We start from the raw sequence: 27,103 nt of genomic DNA, 5'->3' as shown, positions 1-27,103 counted from the left end.
CGCATAGGGCTATCATCGTAGCGAACAGCTTCATTTTGTCGCAGCCTGAGCCAACTTAAGTTCCAGTCAGTCAGGGAGGCAGCGGATTGAGTGAGCCAGTCAGGGAGGGGCAGGGAAGGGATGCTTGCAGTTCCTCCAAGCTGCCACAGACTCAAAAGGCAGCGACTGGGAGGAAAAGTTAATACAGCACGAGGCGGCAGGAGCCTGCCTTTGCTGCATAGGCGCCATTTTTTTTGAAAGATTGTTTAGGGAAGCGACCGCTCCCCCTGCCCCCCACCTAGCTACGCCACTGCTCCCATGGCCATAATTTATGTGGGCGCACATTGTTATAGAATATTGCTTAGCAAGATTTGCACACAATTTCAGATTGGTGCCTAATAGCACCCAATTATCGGCACTAATTGGCTCACCAGCCAATTTTATTGGGGGCATATCTTGGATTGGCGCTGGCACCATATATAGAATCAGGGATTAGGCCTAGCATATTTTCAAAGAACCAATCTATGGGCTATTTTACTAAAAAGAGTACAGTTTTGAACTTAACGTGCTATAATGCCGGGTTTTAATACATAGTAAGACCAAATCTAATGCTGCATCAAGAAGGGGTGTTTCCACTATTTTTTTATTACAGGTACATAAGTACATAAGTATTGCCACACTGGGAAAAGACTAAGGGTCCATCGAGCCCAGCATCCTGTCCACGACAGCGGCCAATCCAGGCCAAGGGCATCTGGCAAGCTTCCCAAACGTACAAACATTCTATACATCTTATTCCTGGAATTGTGGATTTTTCCCAAGTCATTTTAGTAGCAGTTTATGGACTTGTCCTTTAGGAAACCGTCTAACCCATTTTTAAACTCTGCTAAGCTAACCGCCTTCACCACGTTCTCCGGCAAAGATTTCCAGAGATTAATTACGCGTTGGGTGAAGAGACATTTTCTCCAGTTTGTTTTAAATTTACTACACTGTAGTTTCATCACATGCCCCCTAGTCCTAGTATTCTTGGAAAGCGTGAACAGACGCTGCACATCCACCTGTTCCACTCCACTCATTATTTTATATACCTCTATCATGTCTCCCCTCAGCCGTCTCTTCTCCAAGCTGAAAAGCCCTAGCCTCCTTAGGTTGTGCATTAATATTCAGATTAATACATGGTACCTGTTCCCAGTTAAGGGTACCATGTGAGGTAGTTACTGCACATTAGTAATCTAGCGCACGATAAGTATAATGCATTACTTGGCTAATACTTCCATGGCCACCCCTCCCCATCCCGACAAAAAAAATTCAGAAAAATTAAGCAACGCTCAGTAGCCTATTTCTAGGCACCAAAGTTAGGAACATAACTCATTTGCATATCAGGCCCATCAGAGAGAAAGTGGACATGCAGTCACAAATCTAACAATTAATAATGTAACAATCTACTCTCTGAGAATCTTGAGGATCTAGAAGGCAGTGTGAGGTGAAATCAGTAGAACTGAAGGGATGACAAATGCTGGAAACCGGAAAGAATTACTTGATTCATGAACAATGGAACCCACTGATCAATAAGGGTTAATTCTATAAAGAGTACATGCAAATGACCAATATTCTGATTGCAGGTTTTTCCATAATTGTAATGGTGCGTAGTTTGAAGCTGGGCATCACTGGTAGAGTGGAGGTGGAGTGCACTGTTACATGCATAAGTTAGAGAATATTATAATTTACATACATTTTTAAGCAATGTAGGCACAAGCATTTACATCAGTTCTATGACCGATGCAGGGGTGTAGCTGCTATGGGGCCACGGGGGCCTGGGCCCCGTAGATTTGGCCCTGGACCCCCCTGCCAGCGACCCTCTCAACCCCCCCTTCCCGCTGCCAACCCGCCGCCTGCTACCTTTGCTGGCTAACAGGACGTCAGACTCACAGAAACAGAATGAAGCCTTGCAGGGCTTCGTTCTGTTTCTGTGAGTCTGATGTCCTGCACGTTGTACATGCAGGACGTCAGACTGAGAAGCCAAATGAAGGAAGAAGACCGGCTGGCGAGGAGGATTGGGGTCTCCCGCCAGCAAAGGTAGGTGACGGCGACGGCAGCAGGGGGTCGAGAGGGTCGGCGGCGGGGGGGGGGGGGGGGGGGTCAAAGTTGTTGGAGGTGTCGGCAATGTTAGCGGGGTTTGGGGGGCTAAAATGTGCACCCTCACCTCAGCTCTGGACCCCCTTACCGCTGAAGTCTGGCTATGCCCCAAGTGGTCACACCTAAAATATATGCATGTATCTGCTCTACTACATTAATATTCTATAAAGGAAAGTAGGCAACAGTAGATGAGAGATAAACAGGCAAGAGTAATCTCCAACCAGACTGGGCCTCCTTTTCTTGGTATAAGGTGTCTCTGAAGGCCTCTAAATCAATTTCTGAGGAAGTTTGTCAAAGCTCATAAAAGAAACTGTGCTAATTTCTGTTCAATGCTGCTTATTTACCCTGATTGCATCCCAGAATCCTTGAAATCCAAATTCTTTCATTCAGGCAGCATGTATGGTCATATGGAGAGACCACTACTTTAGTTTTTTAGTAGAAATATTTCTATGGCAAACCCTATATCAAAATATCGCCTTTCCTCTTTATCATTTTTTTTCAGAGCTGCTTTCACATCCTTATTTCTTAGACTGTAGATCACAGGGTTTAGCATGGGGATTATAACCATGTAAAACACGGATGCTACTCTGTCCTGATCCAGTGAGTACTGTGAACTGGGCCTCATGTACATGAAAATCACAGTGCCATAGAATAAGGTCACACAGAGAAATTGGGAGGCACAGGTGTTGAAAGCCTTGTGCCTGCCTGTGCCAGAGGGCATCCTCAGGATGGAACATAGGATGGAAGCATAGGAAATCAGAATGGCCAGCAGCGTGCCAACCTGAATACTGCCTGCAAAAGCAAACACTAGGATTTCATTTATTGATGTGTCGGAACAGGACAACTTTAATAGGGCTGGCATGTCACAGAAGAAATGAGTAATCTTATTGGATCTGCAGAAGGACAGACTGAATATACTGGGTGTCTGCATCAAGGCATTGAGGAAGCCACAAAGATAGGCACTTGTTACCAATCGAATACAAATAGTGTTTGTCATTATGGCTGTATAAAGTAATGGGTTGCATATGGCAACAAAGCGATCATAAGACATAACTGCAAGAATCAGCCCTTCTGAGCCTCCCATTCCAACAGCAAAAAACATTTGCACTGCACAGCCAAAGAATGAAATAACTTTCCTTTCTGATAGGAAATTGATTAGTGCTTTAGGAACAGTAATTGTGGAAAAACACAGATCTACAAATGACAGGTGCCTCAGGAAGAAGTACATGGCTGTGTGAAGATGAGGGTTTTCAGTAATAACAACAAACATGCCAATGTTTCCCATTACTGTTATTATATAAATCACTAAAAACAGAATGAAGAGCAGAATCTGTAGCTCTGGATCACTGGTAAGTCCTAAGAGAATAAACTCAGTCACTGAGGAATGATTCCTGATGTCCATGGGGTAACTGGATCTTTTCTCCTAAGATTAGAAGAAAAGGAAAAATATTAGCAATTTGTTGTTCTTTTGTAAAACTCCATGATACAAAATAAAAACAATATGCACTGAACAGTTATATCTTTGTATCTTAAATTCTAGTAGGTCATTACTGTGTACATTAGAAACCAGAATATATATATATATATATATATATATGAATAGATCACCAGATGAAATAAGGCTTGTCATTTGACTACCATTTTGGCCTTGAAATCTATTTCTTAAGATCTGGAATTATGTGATCTCTATGAAACACAAAAATATAGAACAATTACAGTAAGAAAAAAACCATCTGCTAAGCTGTGTAATCTCATTTTGTCCCTCAGAAATCATCTGTGCATGCCCAATGTTTCCTTGAAGATAAGAACATAAGAGTAGCCATATTGGGTTAGACCAGTGGCCCATCTAGCCCAGTATGCTGCTTTCAAAAGTGGCCAAGCCAGGTCACAAATACCTGGCAGAACCCAACATTGTAGCAACATTCCATCTACAAATACCAGGGTAAGCAGTAGCTTCCCCATGTCTTTCTCAGTAGCAGACTATAGACTTTTCCTCCAGGAACCTGTTCAAACTTTTTTAAAACCCAGATACGCTAACCGCTGTTACCACATCCTCTGACAAAGAGTTCCAGAGCTTAACTATTCATTGAGTTAAAACAAACAAAAAAAGGAAATATTTTTTCAAAGTATTTCCATGTAACTTCCTTGAGTGTCCCCTAGTCTTTGTACTTTTGGAATGAGTAAAAAATTTATTTACTTCTACTTGTTCTACACCACTCAGGATTTTGTAGACCTCAGTCATATATCCCTTTATCCATCACTTTTCCACGTTAGGAGTTACCAACCAAGGAAGGGATCTAGGTGTCGTCATTGATGATACTTTGAAACCTTCTGCTCAGTGTGCTGCGGTGGCTAAGAAAGCAAATAGAATGTTAGGTACTATTAGGAAAGGAATGGAAAACAAAATTGAGAACGTTATAACGCCTTTGTATCGGTCCATGGTGCGACCACACTTTGAATATTGTGTTCAATTCTGGTCACCACATCTCAAAAAAGGCATGGTGGAATTAGAAAATGTACAGAGAAGGGCAACGAAAATGATAAACTGGATGGGATGACTTTCCTATGAGGACTATGGGGAATGCGATGAAGCTATAAAGTAGTAAGTTTAAAATGAATCAGAGAAAATGTTTCTTCACTCAACGTGTAATTAAACACTGGAATTCGTTGCCAGAGAATGTGGTAAGGTGGTTAGCTTAGCGGGGTTTTTAAAAAGTTTGGATGGCTTCCTAAAGGAAAAGTTCATAGACCATTATTAAAATAGACATGGGGGAAATCCACTGCTTATTTCTGGGATAAGCAGAATGAAATGTATTGAACTTTTTTGGGATCTTGCTAGGTATTTGTGACCTGGATTGACCACTGTTGGAAACAGGATGCTGGGCTTGATGGACCTTTGGTCTGACCCAGTGTGGCAATACTTGTGTACTTATGTACTTAAGAGCCCTAACCTCTTTAGCCTTTCCTCATATGAGACTAGTTCCATCCCCTTTATCATTTTGGTCACTCTTCTTTGAACCTTTTCTAATTCTGCTATATCTTCTTTGAGATACGGTAACCAGAACTGAATGCAATACTCAAGGTGCGGTTGCAACACGGAGCAATACAGAGGCATTATAGTATTTTCGATCTTATTCACCATCCCTTTCCTTTTTTTTTTGTAAATATATTTATTGGTGTATGAAGTCAGTAACAAGTAATAAAACGCACAATCAAGTCAATACAACTCCAAAGCAAAAATGAGTGTACAAAGAGTAAGTTGCCTTGTCTCAGTTATTCCGATCTTCATAACTGTTTAACAATTAAATCCCTCACCCTCCCAGTTCCCCCCCCCCTCCCCAAAGGTTGCTCCTGCCTTATGCAGTGTTCTCCCTTTTTTTTTTCCGTGTTTTTAGCCTTTGCAGACATCTAGGTTCCTGCTTCTCCCTCATACAATTCTGAACCAGTCCCTTCCTGACAAGCATTCGCAACCTTTGTAATCCCCTCCCTCCCTTCATCCCTCCCCGTTCTCTTTCCTCACCCTGCCTATCCCCCTCCTCCCTAACCCCCATCCCTTCCATTACCCCTTTTCCCCCACACACGCTCTCTGGTTGTGCCATATCTGAAGACTTACACTTCCCCGTGCACACCACTAACTCCCCCCGTCTCCCCTCTCAGAACACTGCCTTTTCCCCCCCTCCCCCTCAGCGATTCCCCCTCAGGCCCCACTTCTAATATTTTAACCAAAACATAACAGAACATTTGGAAAAGAAACTAGTCAGATTCATAGTCTTTCTTTCTGGTCACCTGGATCTCTAACTCTTCCTCAGATGGAGTCTCATGTGCCAGGAAGCTGGCCAGAGGCCTCGACGCCCATCCGGGTTTCACACCTCTTCCATATTTCAGCAATTTAAACGTTCTCCCCTGCGTCGCCCAGGCCCCTGGCACTCAGTTCAACCGTATAAAGCATTCATCTTTACCTCTAAGGTTCTCAACTCCAGGTAACCAATTGCTCAAGAACTCTGGCGACCCATCACAGGAAAGAAGAAATTCGCTGCCTAACTCATGCTCTATTTCCTGCTTCTATTTTACTGCAAACCGTTTACAAATGCTTCCAGCTCTGCCGACTCAGTGAAATAGATAGTCTTGTTCTCATGCAGCACTCTCACTTTCGCTGGATAAAGCAAAGCGAATCGGATCCCCTTGTCATGGAGTCTTTTACAATGGCATCCCATCACCTTCCTCTGGTCAGACACTATAGTTGAATAGTCCTGAAAAAGGAGTATTTTTCCTCCTTCATAGATAAGGCTTGGTTTACCTCTGTACGCTTTTTTATCGGAATGATTCAACACTTTTGCCAGCACTTGTCTCGGCCTGTTCTCATTGGCGCAGAAGATTTCAGCATATTATCTACAATGACACCTAGATCTTTTTCTTGAGTGCTGACCCCCAAGATGGACCCTAGCATCAGGTAACTATGATTCGGATTAAGTGGATATTTAGAAAATTAACCTAAGTCAGTGCTACAGAATATAACAAGTTTAAGATATTTGGAAATCGTTATCTGGACATCTTAGGTCTGTTATAATACCTGCAGGTAACTTTTTTCTTTGTCTTTCATTAGAAAGCAGTTGAATATTACCACTAACTGACTTAAGTTGAAACCTGCCATATCTCCAATTATTGCAGTTAAAAGTTAAACATTTACAGTACTGAGCTACTAATGTCTTAGACAGTTAACTCCAAAGGTATCTGGCTAAAATGTTTTGAATATCACTGCTTAGGTAACAATGGTATTAGGTGGAGAAATTTTGGAAGTTAATTGTTAACAGAAAATGTATTGTAATATTAAGGGTTCCTTTTACAAAACCGCGCTAGTGATTCCCGCATGACAAATGTGATGAAGCCCATATGAATTGAATAAGCTTCGTCACATTTGTTGTGCTAGAATCACTAGCATGGCTTTGTAAAAGGAGCCCTAAATGTTTAAGAACATACAAATAGCCATACTGGGTCAGATCAATGGCACAGTATCTTGCTTCAAACAGTGGCCAATCCACATGTCACAAGTACAGTGGCATACCAAGGGGGGGGGGGGCGGTCCACCCCGGGTGCACGCCGCTGGGGGGTGCCGCGGCGCGCGCCTGCTGCAAGAGTTTGCTAACTTCTCTCGTTCGCTGCAGCTCCCTCTGCCCCGGAACAGGTTACTTCCTGTTCCGGGGCAGAGGGAGCTGCAGCAAACAAGCAGAGTTAGTAAACTCGCAGCAGGCGCCCGCTGCGGTACCCCCCCCCCCCCCCGCGCGCGGCATGCACCCGGGGGGGGGGGGCTCTTTCACGCCAGGGGGGTTCTTTCGCTGGGGGGTCCGTACTGCATCGGGGGGGGGGGGGGCGCTGCACCCGGGGGGGGGGGGGCGCCACCCCAGGTGTCCGCTCCCCTAGGAACGCCACTGCACAAGTACCTGACAGAAACCCAGTTAATAGCAACATTCCATGCTAACAATCAAAGCTCAGGGAAGTTATTTATATATGAGCTACATCAGGAATTTCCCTGCCAAATAGGGCTTATAAATTTGCTTCTGAAGCAATGGAAAGTGATGTGAATTACCAAAGATTACAAACAGGATTTAAATCTAGAGTTCCCTGGTTCGCAGTTCACAGCTCTGAGCACTAAGCAACTCCTCTGCTCTGTACAAGCTTTGTAATGACAATATGCAGGTTTATTTACCAAGCTAAGAAGCGTTGGGCTTGTCGATATGATGTCACGTTGATATAATATTTCTTTGAAAATCTAACAAATGACATAGGCTGGCAATTCATAGATTCTGTATTATTTTCTTAATTAAAAAGAAAATATATGGCATGGCACCTACAGAGAAAGAGCAAATGCTGCCTTTGAAAGAGTTTGCTTGGATCATGTTAAGATTTTATAATACGGTTTTGAGGCTCAGGGAGCACATTCTCTAGAGCACCTCTCAACTAAAACAGTCAAGTAACACTAAAGGATTTGACCACTGTGACCTCAAAACAGCAGGGATTAATAATCTCCTTCTTCTTTAGACCTATTTTTAATTATAGTACATAAAGAGATATACATTTTTTTAAAAATCATGGGATAAACACAGAGAATCCCTAGGAAGTATATAGGTGGGCCCTGAGGTCCTTATTTGTAATCATTTTTATGTAAGACTTATGGTTTCTCAAGAGTAGCAATAACTTTGCCTTAGTAATGAGATACTTTAATCCAGTACTCCTCCGGGACTGATGTGCAGGGAACCCTGTGGGACTCCACATGGTTGATGCCAAGATTCTGAGAGAATATCTTTCATTTTGACCTTGCTCACATTAAACATCATCTGCCATTTGGATGCCCAGTCTCCCAGTCTGGTAAGGTCCTCTTGCAATTTTTCACAATCCGCTTGCGATTTAACAACTTTGCATAACATTGTGTTGTCAGTAAATTTAATTACCTCACTAGTTACTCCCATCTCTAGATCATTTATAAATATGTTAAAAAGCAGCGGTCTCAGTACAGACTGCTGGGGAACCCCACTACCATTCTCTATTGAGAATACTGACCATTTAACCCTACTCTCAGTTTTTTTTTTATCTTTTAACCAGTTTTTAATCCACAGTAGAACACACTCTCCAATTTCCTCTGGAGTCTTTCATGAGGTACTTTGCCAAATACCTTTTGAAAATCCAGGTACACAATATCAACCAGCTCACCTTTATCTACATGTTTGTCCACCCCTTCAAAGAAATGCAGTAGATTTCTGAGGCAAGATGCTCGGCTTTGAAACACACTACCCTTTGAATTATGATGTACTGGCTCAGAAACATGGTTCAGGAGACAACTTAAAGCTCATTTATTTACTCAAGGATTTTTCTCTTAATTTTTATTTGTTCTGTCATTTGTGATGTAGTTTTATTTCTGTGAATTAGTTTAAGTATGTTCTTTGTAACCTGCCAAGAATAGAAGGATAGAGCGGACTATAAATATTTTAAATACATAAACCATAGTATATGCTTTGATCACAATATGGTTTGATTATTGCTATGCACTTTGGGGCCCCTTCTATGAAAAAGAAGTGCCTTAAATATTATAGTAGAGCCCATAAATACAAATACATTTATCAGGAAAGCTGAACAAGCCAAATTACTACAGAATGCTACATGGAAACTTCATGCTTACAGAATACCTCAGTCACACACACACAAGACACAAATGCCAAATACAGAATAAGTGACCACAAACTCTAGAAATATAAATTAAACGGAAACCCCAAGAAACTAGACCTTGCATGTAGTACAACACTAGAGAAACAAGAAAGAAAGGCATTTGCTCCTGTGCAAAATATAAAGATGGCACATGCCAGGGATGGTGTTAGGGATTGCAACTAGGGCAATTGTGCTTGGTTCCTTGGCCAGAGAAAGCCTGCATGCTGGAAGCTGAAGGCGCAGCCTGGTAATGGACTTTGGGGTCCTTTCCTAGATTTCTGTCCTGGACCCCAGCCATGTTTAACATCAGCTTTGGCAAGATGTACATTCCAAATCCAGCATATTATATTCACAAGATTGAAAATAAAATAATTTTTTATACCTTTTTGTTGTCTGGTCATTTTTTCTCAAATCATATTGGTCCCAGTCTCTGGTTTCTGCTTCCCTCTGTATTCTCTTAACTGACTTGCCAGTGTCTCCTATTTGACATTTCTTCTTTCTTCATGTCCATCATCCATCTCCCATCTCAGTTTTCCTATATTTCCTTGTCCAGAATCTCCCCTGTGTTCATATCCCCTCATCTATCATCATTCCTCTGTGCACCTATGCACCCCATGCCCAGCATATCCCTTCTGTGTTCCTATTCTCCCCTTGTCTGGTATCTCCCCCCCCCCCCTCTGTGTCCATATACACCCCTCTCCAGTGTCCAGCATTTTATCTCTATTCCATATCCCCGTTCCCCCCCATGTCAGGCATTACCCCTCTGTGCCCATGTGCCATCCCCACACAGCATCTCACATTTGTGTCCCTGTCCCCATGCTCCCACCTAATGCCCATCATCTCCCTTCTGTATACTTACCTATGTCCCCTTTCTCCCTCCTCCACACCAATGTGTCCCTCTCCTCTCTGATCCCACCCCCCAACCAGCTTCTCTTCCGCTCTTTCCTTCCCCTTATGCATCTGGCTCTTTTTCCATGCACCTCTCCCCTCCAACCTCCCCTCTGCAAATCCAAAACCTCTCCCCTTCCCTCTGACCTCCCCTCTGCAAATCCCAAACCTCTCCCCTTCCATCCGACCTCCCCTCTGCAAATCCAAAACTTCTCCCTTTCCCTCCAACCTCCCCTCTGCAAATCCCAAACCTCTCCCCTTCCCTCCAACCTCCCCTCTGCAAATCCCAAACGTGTCCCCTTCCCTTCCCTCCAACTTCCCCTCTGCAAATCCCAAACCTCTCCCTTTCCTTCCAACCTCCCCTCTGCAAATCCCAAACCTCTCCCCTTCCCTCCAACTCTCTGCCCCTGGCAAGTCCAGCACCCTTCTGTTCCCTTCCCAGCCTCCCCTTACTGGGCCAGCACCCCGCTGACATCCTCACCCTCTCCCACCCCTGCCGCAGCGCTTCATTTAATTCTGTCGGCGCTGCTGTAAATGCACAGTCTCCCACCCCCCGCGGCGGTGCTTACAGTTTGCTACGGTGCTGACAGCAACTCTACAGATGTGGCACCAACGTCCGTAAACAGGAAGTTACATCAGCGTGGCAGAGGGAAGGCCCCGGAGCAGGACGTCGGTGCCGCATCTGTAGAGTTGCTGTCAGCGCCATAGCAAAGTGTAAGCGCCGAGGTGGGAGACTGTGCAACAGCAGCGCCCACAGAATTAAATGAAGCGCTGCGGCAGGGGTGGGAGTCGGAAGAGGGCAAAGATCTGCTTCTGGGCGGGCCTGAAGCTAAACTGGGTGGGCCTGGGCCCATCCAGGCCCACCCGTAGCTACGCCCCTGATGCAAGGTGTCCACCTTTGTTAATAAGTGGAATACATTTGGCCAGAACTTCCACAATGGTATTTTTAAAGAACGTCCACACCTGATATAAAGTCAAAACCTTTGCAGATGACCCTTTTAGCTTCTTTTTATCCATTTCCTCATTTTGTCATAAGAACATAAGAGTAGCCATACCGGGTCAGACCAATGGTCCATCTAGGCCAGTATTCTGTTTTCCAAACAGTGTCCAAGCCAGGTCACAAGTAACTGGTAGAAACCCAAATCATGGCAACATTCCATACTACAAATCCCAGGACAAGCAATTGCTTCCCATGTCTGTCTCAATAGCAGACTATGGACTTTTCCTCCAGGAATTAGCCAAACATTTTTTAAACCCAGATACACTACCCGCTGTTACCACCTCCTCCGGCAAAGAGTTCCAGAGCTTAACTATTCATTGAGTGAAAAAATATTTCCTCCTATTTGTTTTAAAAGTATTTCCATGTAACATCCTTGAGTGTCCCCTTGTCTTTGTACTTTTGGAAAGAGTAAAAAGTTGATTTACTTCTACTCATTCTACACCACTCAGGATTTTGTAGACCTCAATCATATCTCCCCTCAACCATCTCTTTTCCAAGCTGAAGAGCCCTAACCTCTTTAGCCTTTCCTCATACGAGAGGAGTTCTATCCCCTTTATCATTGTAGTCATTCTTCTTTGAACCTTTTCTAATTCTGCTATATCTTTTTTGAAATACGGTGACCAGAACTGAACACAATACTCAAGGTGCAGATGCACCATGGAGTGATGCAAAGGCATTATAGTATTTTTGGTCTTATACAACATCCCTTTCCTAATAATTCCTAGCATCCTGTTTGCTTTTTTGGCTGCCAAAACACAGCAAGCAGAAAATTTCAGCGTATTGTCTACAACGACACCCAGATCTTTTTCTTGAGCACTGACCCCCAAGGTGGATCCTAGCATCAGGTAACTGTGATTCGGATTATCCTTTCCAATGTGCATCACCTTGCATTTGTCCACATTAAATTTCATCTGCCATTTGGATGCCCAGTCTTCCAATTTCCTAAGGTCTTCCTACAATATTTCACAGTCCGCACATGTTTTAACAACCTTGAATAGTTTTATATCATCTGTAAATTTGAACACCTCACTCGTTGCTCCGATTTCCATATTATTTATAAATATGTTAACTAGTACTGATCACAGTACAGATCACTGCGGCACTCCACTGTTCACTCTCCTCTATTGAGACAAATGACCATTTAACCCTACCCTCTGTTTTCTGTCCAATAACCAATTCTTAATCCACACCAGAACCTTGCCTCCAATCCCACGACTCTTTAATTTTCTCAGGAGTCTCTCATGTGGAACTTTATCAAAAGCTTTCCGAAAATCTAGACCTGCATGCAGGAGGGGGTTCTCTGCGTTCCCGGATGGCTTGGGGAACCGGCAGTCGGATGATCCGGTGCCTGTTCAGATGCGCGGCTCCTCGCTTCGTCTCCTCGGGCTACGCGGTCGGCGTCTCTCTTCTATCGTCCTCCGGGCGCAGGGATGCCTTGGAAGCCTCTCCGGTGTGCTGAGCTTGAGTTGTGGTTGCGGGAACACGACCTTGTGGCGATCTCTACCGGAGGCCGTCAGTCAGGGTTGTCGGTCTGCCTCATCACGGCCTCGTCATGGCTGGTCTTCCACTCAGTCGGGTCAGGCCGCACTTCTTCCTCTCGGACGGGACGGGCCACTGGTACGCCGCTCAGACAGCCGCAATCAACTTCGGGTCGTTCAGTCGGCCGACTTAGTGCGGCCTTGGTGTGGCTTTGGTGCGACCTTGGTGCGGCTGGATTTCTGTCCGGTTACTGGATTTTCCTCCGGTTTCGGACTGGTTGGGCCTCAAGATGGGCGAGCGGCTGCGTTCGGCCCCTACTTCACGGCCGTTCTTTGGTCGATCGCCGCAGCTGAGGGCCTCGGATTTAGTTGGATGTTCGACTGGAGTGCCGATCCACAAAGTCGGCCAGTTGATTGCCTCGTGGTCTCAGATCGCAGGTCCCTGCGAGTCACCGTCTCGTCTCCTTTTCGGCTCTCGGCTCGTACCTTGCGATCCTCTTTCATTGCTCCCGAGTAGGCGATCTCGTTTAGTGGAGGAATTCCACCTCCTCGTGTGCAACGGGGTTACTCGGATCGCGATCTCCGATAGATCCCAGCGATCTTCAGCAGAGCTCCCGTCTTGGCGTCCGATCAGGTCACCATCTTTATTAGTATACAATACTAATGACCAAATTTCAGTGAGGAGATCCTGTTTCCTGATGGGTTCAAACTTCATCTTAACTATTGTAATCTGCCGTGGGAAGCCTGGTGTTCTAAAGATGATGGAATATATTGAAATTAAATGTAAGTAACATTAGACTCTCCTTTTATTGGGGCACATGGAATTATACTTCATCTGTTTGCGCGCCGTTCATAGCCGCTGCCTTGATTTTCTCTCCTCTCACGCCATCCTCGATCCACTTCAATACGGTTTTCGCCCTCTGCACTCGACTGAAACGGAGAGGGAGGAGTCGAAGGTGACTCCGAGGTTGCGGGCAGATGGGACGGGGAGGATGAGGGTGTTATCAACAGAGATAGAGAGTGGAGGAAGAGGAGAAGTGGGTTTAGGAGGAAAGACAAGGAGCTCGGTCTTGGACATGTTCAGCTTCAGGTGGCGGTTGGACATCCATGCCGCAATGTCGGATAAACAGGCCGATACCTTGGCCTGAGTCTCCGCGGTGATGTCAGGTGTGGAGAGGTATAGCTGGGTGTCATCAGCATAAAGATGATACTGAAAACCATGAGACGAGATCAGCGAGCCCAGGGAAGAGGTGTAGATTGAGAAGAGAAGGGGTCCAAGGACAGATCCCTGGGGAACTCCAACAGATAGTGGGATGGGAGTGGAGGAAGATCCATGGGAGTGTACCCTGAAGGTGCGGTGGGAGAGGTAAGAGGAGAACCAGGAGAGGACAGGGCCTTGGAACCCAAAAGAGGACAGCGTGGCAAGAAGTAAATCATGATTGACAGTGTCAAACGCGGCGGAAAGATCGAGGAGGATGAGGATGGAGTAGTGACCTTTGGATTTGGCCAGGAGCAGGTCATTGCAAACTTTAGAGAGTGCCGTTTCAGTTGAGTGCAGCAGCCGGCTCACCTTTATCCACATGTTTATTCTCACCTTCAAAGAAATGAGGCATTTTTGTGAGGCAAGTCTTCCCTCGGCTGAACACATGCTGGCTCTGTTCCATTAAACTATGTTTGTCTATGTATTCTATAATTTCATTCTTTAAAATGGTTTTCACTATTTTGCCCAGCACTGACGCCAGGCTTACCAGTCTATAATTTCCCGGATCACCCCTAGAACCCTTTAACAAAATCGACGTCACGTTGGCCACCCTTCAATCTTCAGGTACTATGGATGATTTTAATGACAGGTTACATATTACTAATAGCAGATCAGCAATTTCATGCTTGGGTTCTTTGAGTACCCTTGGATGTATGCCATCCGGTGCAGGTGATTTACTACTGTTTGTCAATTTGGCTCAGTACATCTTCCAGGTTCACTGAGCTTTCTTTCAATTCCTCCGCATCATCACCCTTGAAAACCATTCCAGTACAGGCAGATCTCTTACATCTTCTTCCATAAAGACAGAAGCAAAGAATTAATTCAGTTTCTCCACTATGACCTTGTCCTCCCTGAGCGAACTTTTTCTCCTTCGTGATCTAACAGTCCCGTGAATTTCTTTACAGGCTTTCTGCTTCTGATGTACCTGAAAAAGTTGTTACTGTGAGTTTTAGCCTCTGTAGCAAGTTTCTCTTCATATTCTATTTTAGCCTTCTTTATTATTGCTTAGCATTTGACTTACCAGTGCTTATGTTACTTCTTATTTTCGTCATTTGGGTCCTTTTTCCATTCTTTGAAGGACAATCTTTTGGCTGTAATAGCCCCCTTTTAACTATGCTGGCTGATGTTTTCTCTTCTTTTCACCTTTGCAATACGTGGAATGCATCTGGACTGGGCTTCCAAGATGGTATTTATCTTTTAAATCAAGCATGGTACCTGAAGATTGGGGGGTGGCCAATGTAACACCAATTTTTAAAAAGGGTCTCAGAGATGATCCAGGAAATTACAGACCGGTGAGCCTGACGTCTGTGCCAGGCAAAATGGAAGAGACTATTATAAAGAACAAAATTACAGAGCATATTCAAAAGCATGGATTCATGAGGCAAAGCCAATATGGATTTAGTGACAGGAAATCATGCCTCACCAATCTACTACATTTCTTTGAAGGGGTGAACAAATATGTGGATAAAGGTGAGCTAGCCGATACTGTATATCTGGATTTTCAAAAGGCATTTGACAAAGTACCTCATGAAAGACTCCATGGGAAATTGGAAAATCATAGGATAGGAGTTAGTGTTCTATTGTGAATTAAAAACTGGTTAAAGAATAGAAAATAGGGTAGGGTTAAATGGTCAGTATTCTCAATGGAGAAGGGTAGATAGATAGTAGGGTTCTGCAGAGGTCTGTGTTGGGACCACTGCTTTTAAACATATTTATAAATGATATAGATATGGGAATAACTAGTGAGGTAATTAAATTTGCTGACGACACAAAGTTATTCAAAGTTGTTAAATCACAAGAGAATTGTGAAAAATTGCAAGACAACCTTTTCAGACTGGAAGACTGGGCATCCAAATGGCAGATGATGTTTAGGTTTAATAATTTTTATTGATGAATGCATCTCCAAAACAATTCCATATTAAACATAACAACTCAGGCATTTAACATTGCCATCCTGCACTAATACAGCAAAACCACTATCATCAATTTTTCTTTTCTTTTCTCCCCCCCCCCCCCACCTTCCCTCCCCCCCTCCTCTCCCTCCTCTAAATTACTGTATTAATTAACCCTGGCTTATGCAAGCAATAGTGTCATAAATAGCTATTATCAACATCTCTGTCTGCGATTTCTGAACCATATCCACTAGTGGTCAGAGTATTGTGCAATGGGATTTGTGAACAATAAATGTAAATCCCTGATATCATTCTGTGTGCTTGGTTTTATTCATAATGTAATAAAATTTAACAGATAAATATATATCACTGATGTCATTCTGTGTTCTTAGCTTCATTCCATTACTCTATTATATCAGCCTCCGTCAGCCAGCAAGTCATCACTCCTTAGCAGGAGAATCACAGCAGTCCTGCATTATGCCAGTATCTCCAACAGGCTTTACTGGCTATAAATTAAATTGATCTGCATCTTGCATATCCAGGCTCTGCTTACCAAGCTGTTCCATTGCCATCCCATAATACACCCAAAACATCACTCTCAGAATCCTCCATTCATACCAATAGATACATATCTATACGATAATACACTCTTTCCCCCCTCATTGCATGTAACCCCCTTCCTTCAGAAATCACATTCCTTTATTTGGTCTCAGTTTCATCAATTGCAGCATAAGCCCAGCACACATCCCCCCCTTTCCCTCCCTCCTCCCTCTTCCTCCCATCACCTCACCCACCCCCCTCCCTCCCACTCCAGCCTACTCTACCCAGTCTTCTTCCCTATCCCAAGCTACAATGAGAGTGAGTTTACTAGTAAGCTGCGGGCTCTACCTGACAGGGCCTGCACATATGGCTCCCAAATCTCCCAGAATCGTTGTTTACTCCTAGGGCTTCGATGTACCTCACGCGCCTCCAACAGCACCAAGGCATGAAGCGAATTCCTCCACTGCCAGAAAGAGGGTCCACTTTCCTGGGTCCAAAATTGCATAATACATTGCTTCCCTATAATTATAGCCTTATACATAAATATACCTTCTGTATGTTTCAGATTTAGCCCTCTCCCCCCTGGACCCAATATTAGATTTTTAGGTACCCATCTAATTGTCTTATGAATTAATGTCTCACAAAATTTCCTAATATTATCCCAGAATTCCTTAATGTCCGGACACTCCCACAGCATATGATAAAGTGATGCTCTCTGAAAGTTACACTTGCTGCACTGTGGTGTTGTAAGTCTACCAGCATGGTAGGCCTGTACAGGGGAGAAGTATGCTCTCATAATAATTCTAAATTGAATCTCCCTATGTCGTGCACTGGTCACTTTATATACTATCTCCTTCAGGGCCTGGGCTATATCTCCGCTTCGAACCTCCACTCTCATATCCGCAGACCACCTCCGAGCAACCTCCTCATATCCACGGGGCGGGAAAATCATTCTCAGCTGTTTATAAAGTATTGAGATTGAGGTCTGTTCTCTACCCTGTGGTAGAAATAAATTCACCAATAAGTCATACATCCCTCTCTCGCATCCAGCAGAATTTAGCTGCTTAATATAACTATGTAGGCAGATGATGTTTAATGTGAGCAAGTGCAAAGTGATTCATGTGGGAAAGAGGAACCCAAACTATAGCTACGTGATGCAAGGTTCCTCGTTAGGAGTCTCTGACCAGGAAAAGAATCTAGGAACCATCATTGACGATACTTTGAAACCCTGTGCTCAATGTGCTGCGGCGGCAACAAAAGCAAATAGAATGTTAGTTTCTATTAGGATAGGAATGGAAAATAAAAACAAGGATGTTATAATGCTTTTGTTTCGTTCCATGGTGTGAATGCACCTTGAATACTGTGTGCAAATTCTGGTCACTGCGTCTCAAAAAAGATATAGTGGAATTAAAAAAAGGTACAGAGAAGGGCTTCAAAAATGATAAAGGGAATGGGATGACTTCCTTATGAGGAAAGGCTGAAATGGCTAGGGCTCTTCAGCTTGGAGAAAAGATGGCTGAGGGGAGATATGATACAGGTATATTAAATAATGAGTGGAGTGGAATGGGTAGACGTGAATTACTTGTTTACTCTTTCCAAAAATACTAGGACTAGGGGGCACCAGTGAAGCTACAAAGTAGTAAATTTAAAATGAATCAGAGAAAATATTTCTTCATTCAATGTGTAATTAAACTCTGGAATTTCTTGCCAGAGAATGTGGCAAAAGCAGTTAGCTTAGTGGGGTTTAAAAAAGGTTTGGATAGCTTCCTAAAAGAAAAGTCCATAAACCATTATTAAGATGGACTTGGGGAAAATCCACTGCTTATTTCTAAGATAAGCAGCATAAAATGTATTGTACTGTTTTGAGTTTTGCCAGTTACTTGTGACCTGGATTGACCACTGTTGGAAACAGGATAATGGGGTTGATGGACCTTTGGTATGTCCTAGTATGGCAACACTTATGTACTTATTTCTTTAAATATTATAGTATCTCCTACAGATTGATGGTACCCCATCCCTTTTAGCTGACCACAATAGTCTCTTAATTTGAAGGACATTCTGCTGTACCATTCAACATTATTTGGTGTAAAGCCAGGAGCTTATAGCAGAGTCTCATCTTGAAACCCCTTTGGGACAGGATAATCATCTGAAGGAGGAAGTTTAACATGATCTGAGCATACAAAACTGGATGAAAGTCAGCTGTCTTTTAAAAAGACTCTCTCCAAGATTTTTTCTACTATGGTGACACTTGCAATGAGCCATATAGGCTCATATAGGTCATCTAGATGTCCTCAAATAGGTCAGGGTTTAGATGGTCAAAGCATATCTTGAGATAACATCTCATAAGCAGGTTTAATTTAGTTATGGATTTGATATACTGCCTTTCCTGATGACAGCAAAGTGGGTCATACTTTTAAAGAAAAGGACAGAACAAAGAAAAACAACATGAGAAGAGAAGATAGACAAGACAAGGGGAAAAAAGGAAGAAGAAAGGGAGGGGAAAGAAAGAAAATATTACAACACTAGGAAAAAAGGCCCATTTCTGACACAAATGAAACGGGCGCTAGCAAGGTTTTCTTCGGAGTGTGTATGTTTGAGAGAGAGTGAATGTGTGAGTGTATGTGTGTGACAGAGAGTGAGACTGGGTGTGTCTGTGAGAGAGAGAGTGTGCATGTGAGAATGAGTGTGTGCCAGGGGCCCCCCCCCCTCCCTCATAGTAAAATGGCCGATTTTCTACTTTCGGAATTAATGGCCGTGTGCTAATGTCTCTGGTGTTGCCATGGGTATGGTGAACCTCTTCATCTTGGATTCTGAAGAGAAATTTGTTTATCAATGTGTTTTTCAGACTAACATCAAAATTTGGATACGCTTTAAAGGCGACATATTTTTATTGTGGCAGGCTGATGCTGTACAGTATCTGAACTCTTGCCATCCAAAGATTAAGTTTACTAAGCAGAGCAATGAGAGCATTATCAACTACTTGGATGTGTATAAGGAACATTCCTCTTTTAAGACCACGATTTACCAGAAGGAGACAGATGTGAACATGCTCCTGGATTACTCGAGTTGTCTTCCAGGAGCCCTACCTGTCAGGTTCTCAAGGATAAGTCTGGAATCGTGAGCCCTTGGGCTGCTGACGAGGAGCGGCAGCAACAGGCAAAAACCCACCAACTAGGGCTGAACAGGATACAGGATTCTCAAGCAGGATACAGGAACTAGCGTGACTGGAACAATACTTCACCTGCGCTTGACCACCGTTCCCTAGGGGTTGAGCCCCTAGGTACAGGCAGCCGGCAGGACTTACTGGACGGAGTGGATCAAGGCAAACTTGACTAGACAGGGTACAGGATACGGGGTCTCAAACAGGCAGGAAACAAACACAAGCTTGGCTAGAACATGGTGCAAGGTACAGGGTCTCAAACAGGCAGGAAACAAACTCAAGGTTCACAAACAGAAGGGAAAGGAAGTCAAAAGCGGACAGGGAGGGAGCGATCAGGACTGGATTCAAGACAGGATTCAAACAGGCAAAGAATACAGACTAGGGACACTAGCTAAGAAACAAGGCTAAACAAGACAAGGCAGAAGTGCACTAAGCACAAACACCAACCTGGACCTTTGGCACTGCAAAGGCAAAGCAGAAAGTTTCCAGGTGGCTAATAAGCCCATCAGCAGCGGAGGCTCAGCTGCAGCAATCTCAAGGCAGCTAAGGTGAGGCTTGCTGCCAAACTTCCAAGCAAGACTGGAGGGCTACAATATCTGGACCGGACCAGAGAGTCTGGAAAGTCTATGGCAGCCACCGGTTCTGGCCACCAGAGGGTGAAAGGAGCACAAACCAAGAAAAAGTCACAATCGTGTCACTTCCTTTCTCTCAGATTTTGCGTTATCGATGGCTGTGCTCAGAAGAAAAGGATTTTCGCTGTCAAGCAAAAGATTTGGCTAAAAAACTTTTATCTCAAGGGTACCCTAAGAGGGCGATTGCAGGCGCTTATCGTCGTGCCAAGTACAACCACCGGGATCTGCTGCTTCCACCTCATGAGAGATTAGAACAAGATGAGAATGATATCATTACTTGTGTTTTGAGATATGCGACAAAAGCCAACAAGGTTTCCAGGATTATTAGGGATCATTGGGATATTTTGAGAACTCTCCCTATTTTTGCTGATGTAAGATTTAAATTTGCCTACAGTTGCTACAAGAATTTGAAGGAGTTATTGAGTTCATCCTTATTACCAGCAAGGCGTCCAGAGGTACAGGTGTTCAATGGACATAAGAGATGTCATGACTGCACTATGTGTCCTATGATGCTAGAAATGTCACGTGCATACCACCTGAAAGTGAACACCACATGCAAGTCAGATCATGTTGTTTATTGCATTGTGTGTCCTTGTAACAAGTTGTATGTGGGCCAGACTACGCGCCCATTATATACTCGCGTGATAGAGCATAAGAGTGCCATCAGGACTAAGAAATTCACCTCACCTCTGGTGACTCACTGTAATACTATGTAGCACTCATTTACCCTGTTAAAGTGCTTTGTGCTACAACACATACTAACATCAACCAATCAAACTGGTAGTGTTAGAAGACACCTGCTGTTCCAGAAGGAGCAACACTGGATTTTTCAATTAAACTCTTTGATCCCTGAGGGCCTGAATGCGAAAGTTGAGTGGTGCCATTTCTTTTGAAAGAACCAATATCCTTTATATATAACGTGTTGAAGATTGAGGACAGTGTGTGTCTCTTTCAGATACTCCTGTGATTGGCTGCCGTGTCTACAGAGCGCCTGACGTAAATGTTTATATAGAGGGGCCATTTTGTCGGGTCTCTGTCTTCCTCCTCTGCTAAGATACGTGCAGAGGTATTTATTTATTTATTACATTTGTATCCTATTTATTTGTATCTCACATTTTCCCACCCATTTGCAGGTTCAATGTGGCTTACATAGTACCGTCAGGCGATAAGACCGGTAGAGAGAATTAAAAAAAAATACCAGGTGATGTTGAGGTCGTATAAAAAGTACATTTGAAACAGACACAATGGGGGTTGAAGAGAGGGAAGGCAAATAATGTCCAATACGATTGTTGGGTTTGCTGTGTTGCAGAGTGTAGACATCTATGTTGGGTCAGTAGGATATGCCCTTTTGAACAGGTAAGTTTTTAGTGATTTCCTGAAGTTTAGGTGGTCGTAGATTGTTTTCACTGCTTTTGGTAGTGCATTCCATATTTGTGTGCTTATATAGGAGAAGCTGGTTGCATAGGTTGCTTTATATTTCAGTCCTTTGCAGTTTGGGTAGTGGAGGTTTAGGTATGTTCGAGATGATCCGGTTCTGTTTCTGTTTGGTAGATCTAAGAGGTCTGTCATGTAACCTGGAACTGCGCCATAGATAATTTTGTGGATCAGGGTGCAGATTTTGAAGGTAATGTGTTCTTTAATTAGGAGCAGGACATCAGACTTACAGAACGAAGCCTTGCTGAGCTGATCTTCGTTCTGTGAGTCTGACATCCTGCACGTACAACGTGCAGGACATCAGAAACAGAAGGTGGAAGCCTTTTGCATGAAGAAGATGACCTCGGCTGGTGGGGGTTGGGGTCCCCCGCCAGCAAAGGTAGGCGACGGCGGGTTGGCGGCGGGAGGGTCGTTGGCACGGGGGAGGGGGTCCTGGAACTCAAAGGGGAGGAGTTCCAGGGGTCCTGGAACTCAAAGAGGAGTGGTCCTGGAACTCGAAGGGGAGGGCGAGGAGGAGGGAGGAGGGAGGAGGAAGGGGGAGGAGGGAAGCCCTGGAACTCTGAGCACAGGGAGGCAGGCAGGTAGGGGGGCATGGAGGGGGGAGGGAGGGGGGTGCCGTGCTACTCGATGGGGAGGAATGCCTGACGACACACAGAGGGACGGACAGGGAGGTAGGGAGGGGGCCATGGAACCTTGCTAGCACCCCTTTCATTGTTAACAGAAACGGGCCTTTTTCTCTAGTATATAATAAAACACTAATGAAAGCTAGTTGATTAAGAAATTACCAGCCATTCTCCAGAAGATTTATTTATTTTATTTATTTGTTGCATTTGTATCCCACATTTTCCCACCTCTTTGCAGGCTCAATGTGGCTTACAATACATCATGAATAGTGGAAATAAGAAGAGAGTAGACATTTGGTATTACCGAAGGATTTTGGATTACATGATAATGATAAGCAAGAAAGTAATATAACAGGAAAACATTATAAACATGATAGTAATATAGCAAGAGAACATAATAAAACAGTTTTGGTTACATGTGGGAGAGTTCACATCAGGGCCGTGCCTAGGGTCTCTGGCGCCCCCCTGCAGACTATCAGTTGCCCCCCTTCCCCCGTGTGGCACAAGATGCTAAGGAAATAGGAGCTGAAAGATGGAGTGCATCTTTGTGGGATTGCTCAACAAATAGATCGCAAATAAGTTTTTATGATTTTTAACCGTGAAAATGATCGTTCACCACTTGCCACACTGACAGGAATTGTCAGCAATATTCTTAGAAACAAATTGCTATACATTGCAAAATAAGATAGCAGATGTAAATTCTCAAAGTGGCCATATTCCAAACGCTAAAATGAAAATAAACTGATTTTTTTCTACCTTTGTTGTCTGGTGACTTTCTTTTTCTGATCATGCTGGCTCAGTATCTGATTCTGCTGCTATCTGTCCTCTTATCTCCGTTTCCAGGGCTTCCTTCCCATTTAATTCTTTACTTTCCTCCTTTCTTCTTCATTTCTTGCTCTCCATTTCCAGCAATTTCTCCTCTCTCCCTGGGTCCTGCCCTCCCATCCATGTCCATCCTTGTCCCTCTCTGCCCTTCCCTCCTCCATCCATAGCCAGCAATTCTCCTCTCTCCCCTCCCAGCAATTTCTCCTCTGCCTAGGCCCTCCCATCCATGCCTCTCTGCCCTTCCCTTACCTCAGCTCCGCGCCCTGGGGCCTTTAAATCTTTTACCTCCAGTCGCAGCAGCGTCAGTGAAAGCGCTGCCGACGTCTCCCTTCCCTTCGCGCTTGTTGGTTCCCTCAGTGTCCCGCCTTCTTCTGACGTCAGAAGAAGGCGGGACACTGAGGGAACCAACGATCGTGAAGGGAAGGAAGACGTCAGCAGCGCTTTCACTGACGCTGCGCGAGCGTCAGAGTCTCAGAGGTAAAAGATTTAAAGGCCCCGGTGGCACGGAGCTCAGGTAAGCGGTGAGGGTAAGCACCGCGGCGGCGCCCTTCAGAGGTCGGTGCCCCCCTGCGGTGCTTACCCCGCTTACCTTGTTGGCACGGCCCTGGTTCACATGTGTTGATCTTTGTGGTATGTCCTGTCAAAGAGATGGCGATGTGCTCTCACTTTCCTCAGAAAAGTTGGAAAAAAATGATGTATGGAGTTAGTCACTTATATCAATAGAAGGGTCACAGTTAAACGAAAAACTGGCACCAAACTTTATAAAAGAAAATTAAAAACTTGTAATCTCAAAAGACTACTGACTAGCAGATATATTATTTGCAAAATAAATAAAAATAGAAACTGCAAAAATATATATCAGTTGAATGTTCAAAAGTGTGACAGAAACAAAAAAAAGGCAAAGATCTGCCACAGAAATAGCAAATCAAAAGAAAAAAAGCAGATAAAAAAAAGACTAAAAAAAATAGAACAGGAGGGTAACAGAAGAAGTGGTTTATTACAAGTTACCCGAAGTGGCCACGTTTCGCCCTCAGGCTGCGTCAGGGGTAAAAACACTACAAAATAAAAATACATAATGAGTAAAACATAAACATCACATTGTATATTTGATAATAAAACATATCTAAAAACACCATCACATATAAAATAAAAACAGATCAAATCTAAAAACATAATACAATAAAATCAGAGTGTTGGTTATAATGCTGCCAGTCAACATAGCATTGTGAAGTTTGCTGAATAAGCTTGGGAAGCACTTCTGTAAGGTAGGATATAAGATACTCCATATGGAATTTAGATGGTGGTGTGTATTGTTTAAACAACTTGGCTTGCTTTAAATATGTTTTGTCAGTGCAAATTCTAAGTCAGTTATTTTTTCTAAGCCAGTTGCTTGTTGCTCCATGTCTGTTTGATTGAAGTTTGTGTAATCTGATCAGCTTAGTGTTGTTAGCTTCAATACTTAAAGGGGGTTTGGGATGTTGCCACAGTACCCTTCTCCACCACCACCAACTCCAACTCCAGGCTCCGCTCATTCTGCCTGGCCTCACCCTATGCTTGGACAACCTTCCTGAACCCTTATGCCAAGCCCCCTCCCTGCCCGTCTTCAAGTCTTTGCTTAAAGCCTACCTCTTCAATGCTGCGTTCGGCACCTAACCCTTACCGTTCGGTGAATCCAGACTGCCCCAATTTGACTGCCCCTATCGGACCGACCGTTCACTTGTCTATTAGATTGTAAGCTCTTTGAGCAGGGACTGTCTCTCTTTGTTAAATTGTACAGCGCTGCGTAACCCTAGTAGCGCTCTAGAAATGTTAAGTAGTAGTAGTAGTAGTTATGATTGAAACAGATGATTGTATATCTACCTATTCAAGTATCAGTAAAGAGCACTGCATTACATGCCAGTTGTGCTGAGTGGGATTGCTAAATTCTTTCTAATGATAAAATCATTAGGGTTTATGTATGGATATCCACCCATTCAATAGCAGCATAAAGCACTGGATTGCCTGTGAGTTTGGCTGAGCGCCTCTGAATCAGTATTGCTACATCCACTGCAAAGTTTTTTCTAATGACACAAGTATCAGGGTAAGCACGTTTGGTGCGATGCAACAGAACAATTTCAATTGATGTTTGTACATTCAAACAACAGTAATGAGTGCTGGATTGCCTGTGCGTTGTAATCAGTTTTTTTCATGGCCACTGTGGAGTTCTTTTTAATGATATCATCATCAGGATATATGTGATTGTCACAGAACAGTATGATGTTTTTAGGTACTTTGTATTGATTTCTATTGATTTGAGTTGCTATATATTAGAACATGGAAACCCACTGATTCTTACTTTTTAACAAAGTGAATATTAATTTCAATATTTTTAGATCATTGAATGTGCGTAAAAGACGGCAATTGAGGCCAAGCATTGTGAGATTTTATTTATTTTATTTGTATTTTTTTAGGTGGTTGTATGACTACGTTTAGGGGTTCACTTTGCTTTTTACCCCTATTAGGTAGGTGATATTTAGTATGTACGGTCATTCACTTATTTTAGTGTTGTATATCTCCACCTATCTGTCCTATGCAGTTCTGTTGATATACATTTAGTGTTGATATTATTATTTTTTGTTGATATCATGTCTTGTATTAAAATTATTATTTTATTGCATGCATATTTAATCTGAATGTTTTTAACTGATATTGATTTGATATTATATTTTATTGTATTATGTTTTTAGATTTGATCTGTTTTTATTTTATATGATGTGATAGTGTTTTTGGATATGTTTTATTATCAAATATACAATGTGATGTTTATGTTTTATTCATTATGCATTTTTATTTTGTAGTTTTTTTACCCCTGACGCAGCCTGAGGGTGAAACGTGGCCACGTCGGGTAACTTGTAATAAACCACTTCTTCTGTTACCCTCCTGTTCTATTTTTTTGTCTTTTTTTGATCTGCTTTTTTTCTTTTGATTTGCTACACTGCTTAGCTACAATAATAAATCAAAATATCATTTAACGTAACCACCAAAAAGGTCTGGTGTCTATCATGCCTAACAGTCAGAAACAAAAATAAGTTCTAGCAGTCTCTGCCCCTTGTATATAAAGGCCTGTCCTACCTTGCAGGCTATAAGTACTCAAACTCCTTCGCAGCAACCCCCAAGCTCTGGCTAGCCAGGTCTGGAGGCCTCCCTCAGCTACCACTGGCAGGGAATGGAGGCTACCCTCAGCCATTTGGAGCAGGGCACGGGGAGTCTCTTCTCAACTCCCCACAGGGCCTCTGTGAGTCTCCCATACTCAGAAAGCTTATTCTCCCTAATCTGGGTCATCCTCTCCTTACAGGTGTCACTACAGGGTGGCAAGTGCCATCCCAAAAAAGCGGGTTGCCACCCCAGTTCAAGTGTGCAGCAGCGGCAGTAATTTTTTTATTTATTTTTTGTACATTTATACCCCACTTTTTCCAACAGTTTTACATAGTAACATAGTAGATGACGGCAGAAAAAGACCTGCATGGTCCATCTAGTCTGCCCAAGACAAACTCATATGTGTATACCTTACCTTGAATTTGTACCTGTCCTTTTCAGGGCACAGACCATATAAGTCTGCCCAGCAGTATTTCCTGCCTCCCAACCACCAGTCCCGCCTCCCATCAGCGGCTCTGGTACAGACCGTATAAGTCTGCCCTCCCCTATCCTCGCCTCCCAACCACCACCCCCTCTTCCCCCCAACTGCTCCGCCACCCAATTTCAGCTAAGCTTCTGAGGATCCATTCCTTCTGCACAGGATTCCTCTATGCATATCCCACGCATGTTTGAACTCCGTTACCGTTTTCATCTCCACCACCTCCCGCGGGAGGGCATTCCAAGCGTCCACCACCCTCTCCGTGAAAAAATACTTCCTGACATCTTTCCTGAGTCTGCCCCCCTTCAATCTCATTTCATGTCCTCTCGTTCTACCGCCTTCCCATCTCCGGAAAAGATTCGTTTGCGGATTAATACCTTTCAAATATTTGAACGTCTGTATCATATCACCCCTGTTCCTCCTTTCCTCCAGGGTGTACATGTTCAGG

The 27,103-nt window shown here is 43.6% G+C and overlaps 1 protein-coding gene across 1 annotated transcript; it reads right to left on the bottom strand.

Annotated features, from left to right (window-relative positions):
* Positions 1-2,536: 2,536 nt before the first annotated feature.
* LOC115460454 (olfactory receptor 1019-like) lies at positions 2,537-23,659 on the bottom strand. The gene is made up of 2 exons (XM_030190219.1): positions 23,632-23,659; positions 2,537-3,535 (listed from the first exon to the last, which is right to left on the bottom strand). Exon 2 carries the CDS (start codon positions 3,512-3,514, stop codon positions 2,537-2,539), a length of 978 nt encoding a protein of 325 aa, XP_030046079.1. The 5' UTR covers positions 3,515-3,535; positions 23,632-23,659.
* Between the last annotated feature and the right edge of the window lie 3,444 nt (positions 23,660-27,103).

The sequence above is a fragment of the Microcaecilia unicolor genome, chromosome 1 (genome assembly GCF_901765095.1).
Source record: "Microcaecilia unicolor chromosome 1, aMicUni1.1, whole genome shotgun sequence".
Lineage (NCBI taxonomy): Eukaryota > Metazoa > Chordata > Amphibia > Gymnophiona > Siphonopidae > Microcaecilia > Microcaecilia unicolor.
Note: the sequence above shows the minus strand (reverse complement) of the source record. Positions and strands in the feature narration are given on the sequence as shown.

Bases quoted from the DNA above. Each gene is read 5' to 3' on its own strand.
- LOC115460454 (XM_030190219.1), bottom strand. From the start codon at position 3,514: ATGGACATCAGGAATCATTCCTCAGTGACTGAGTTTATTCTCTTAGGA.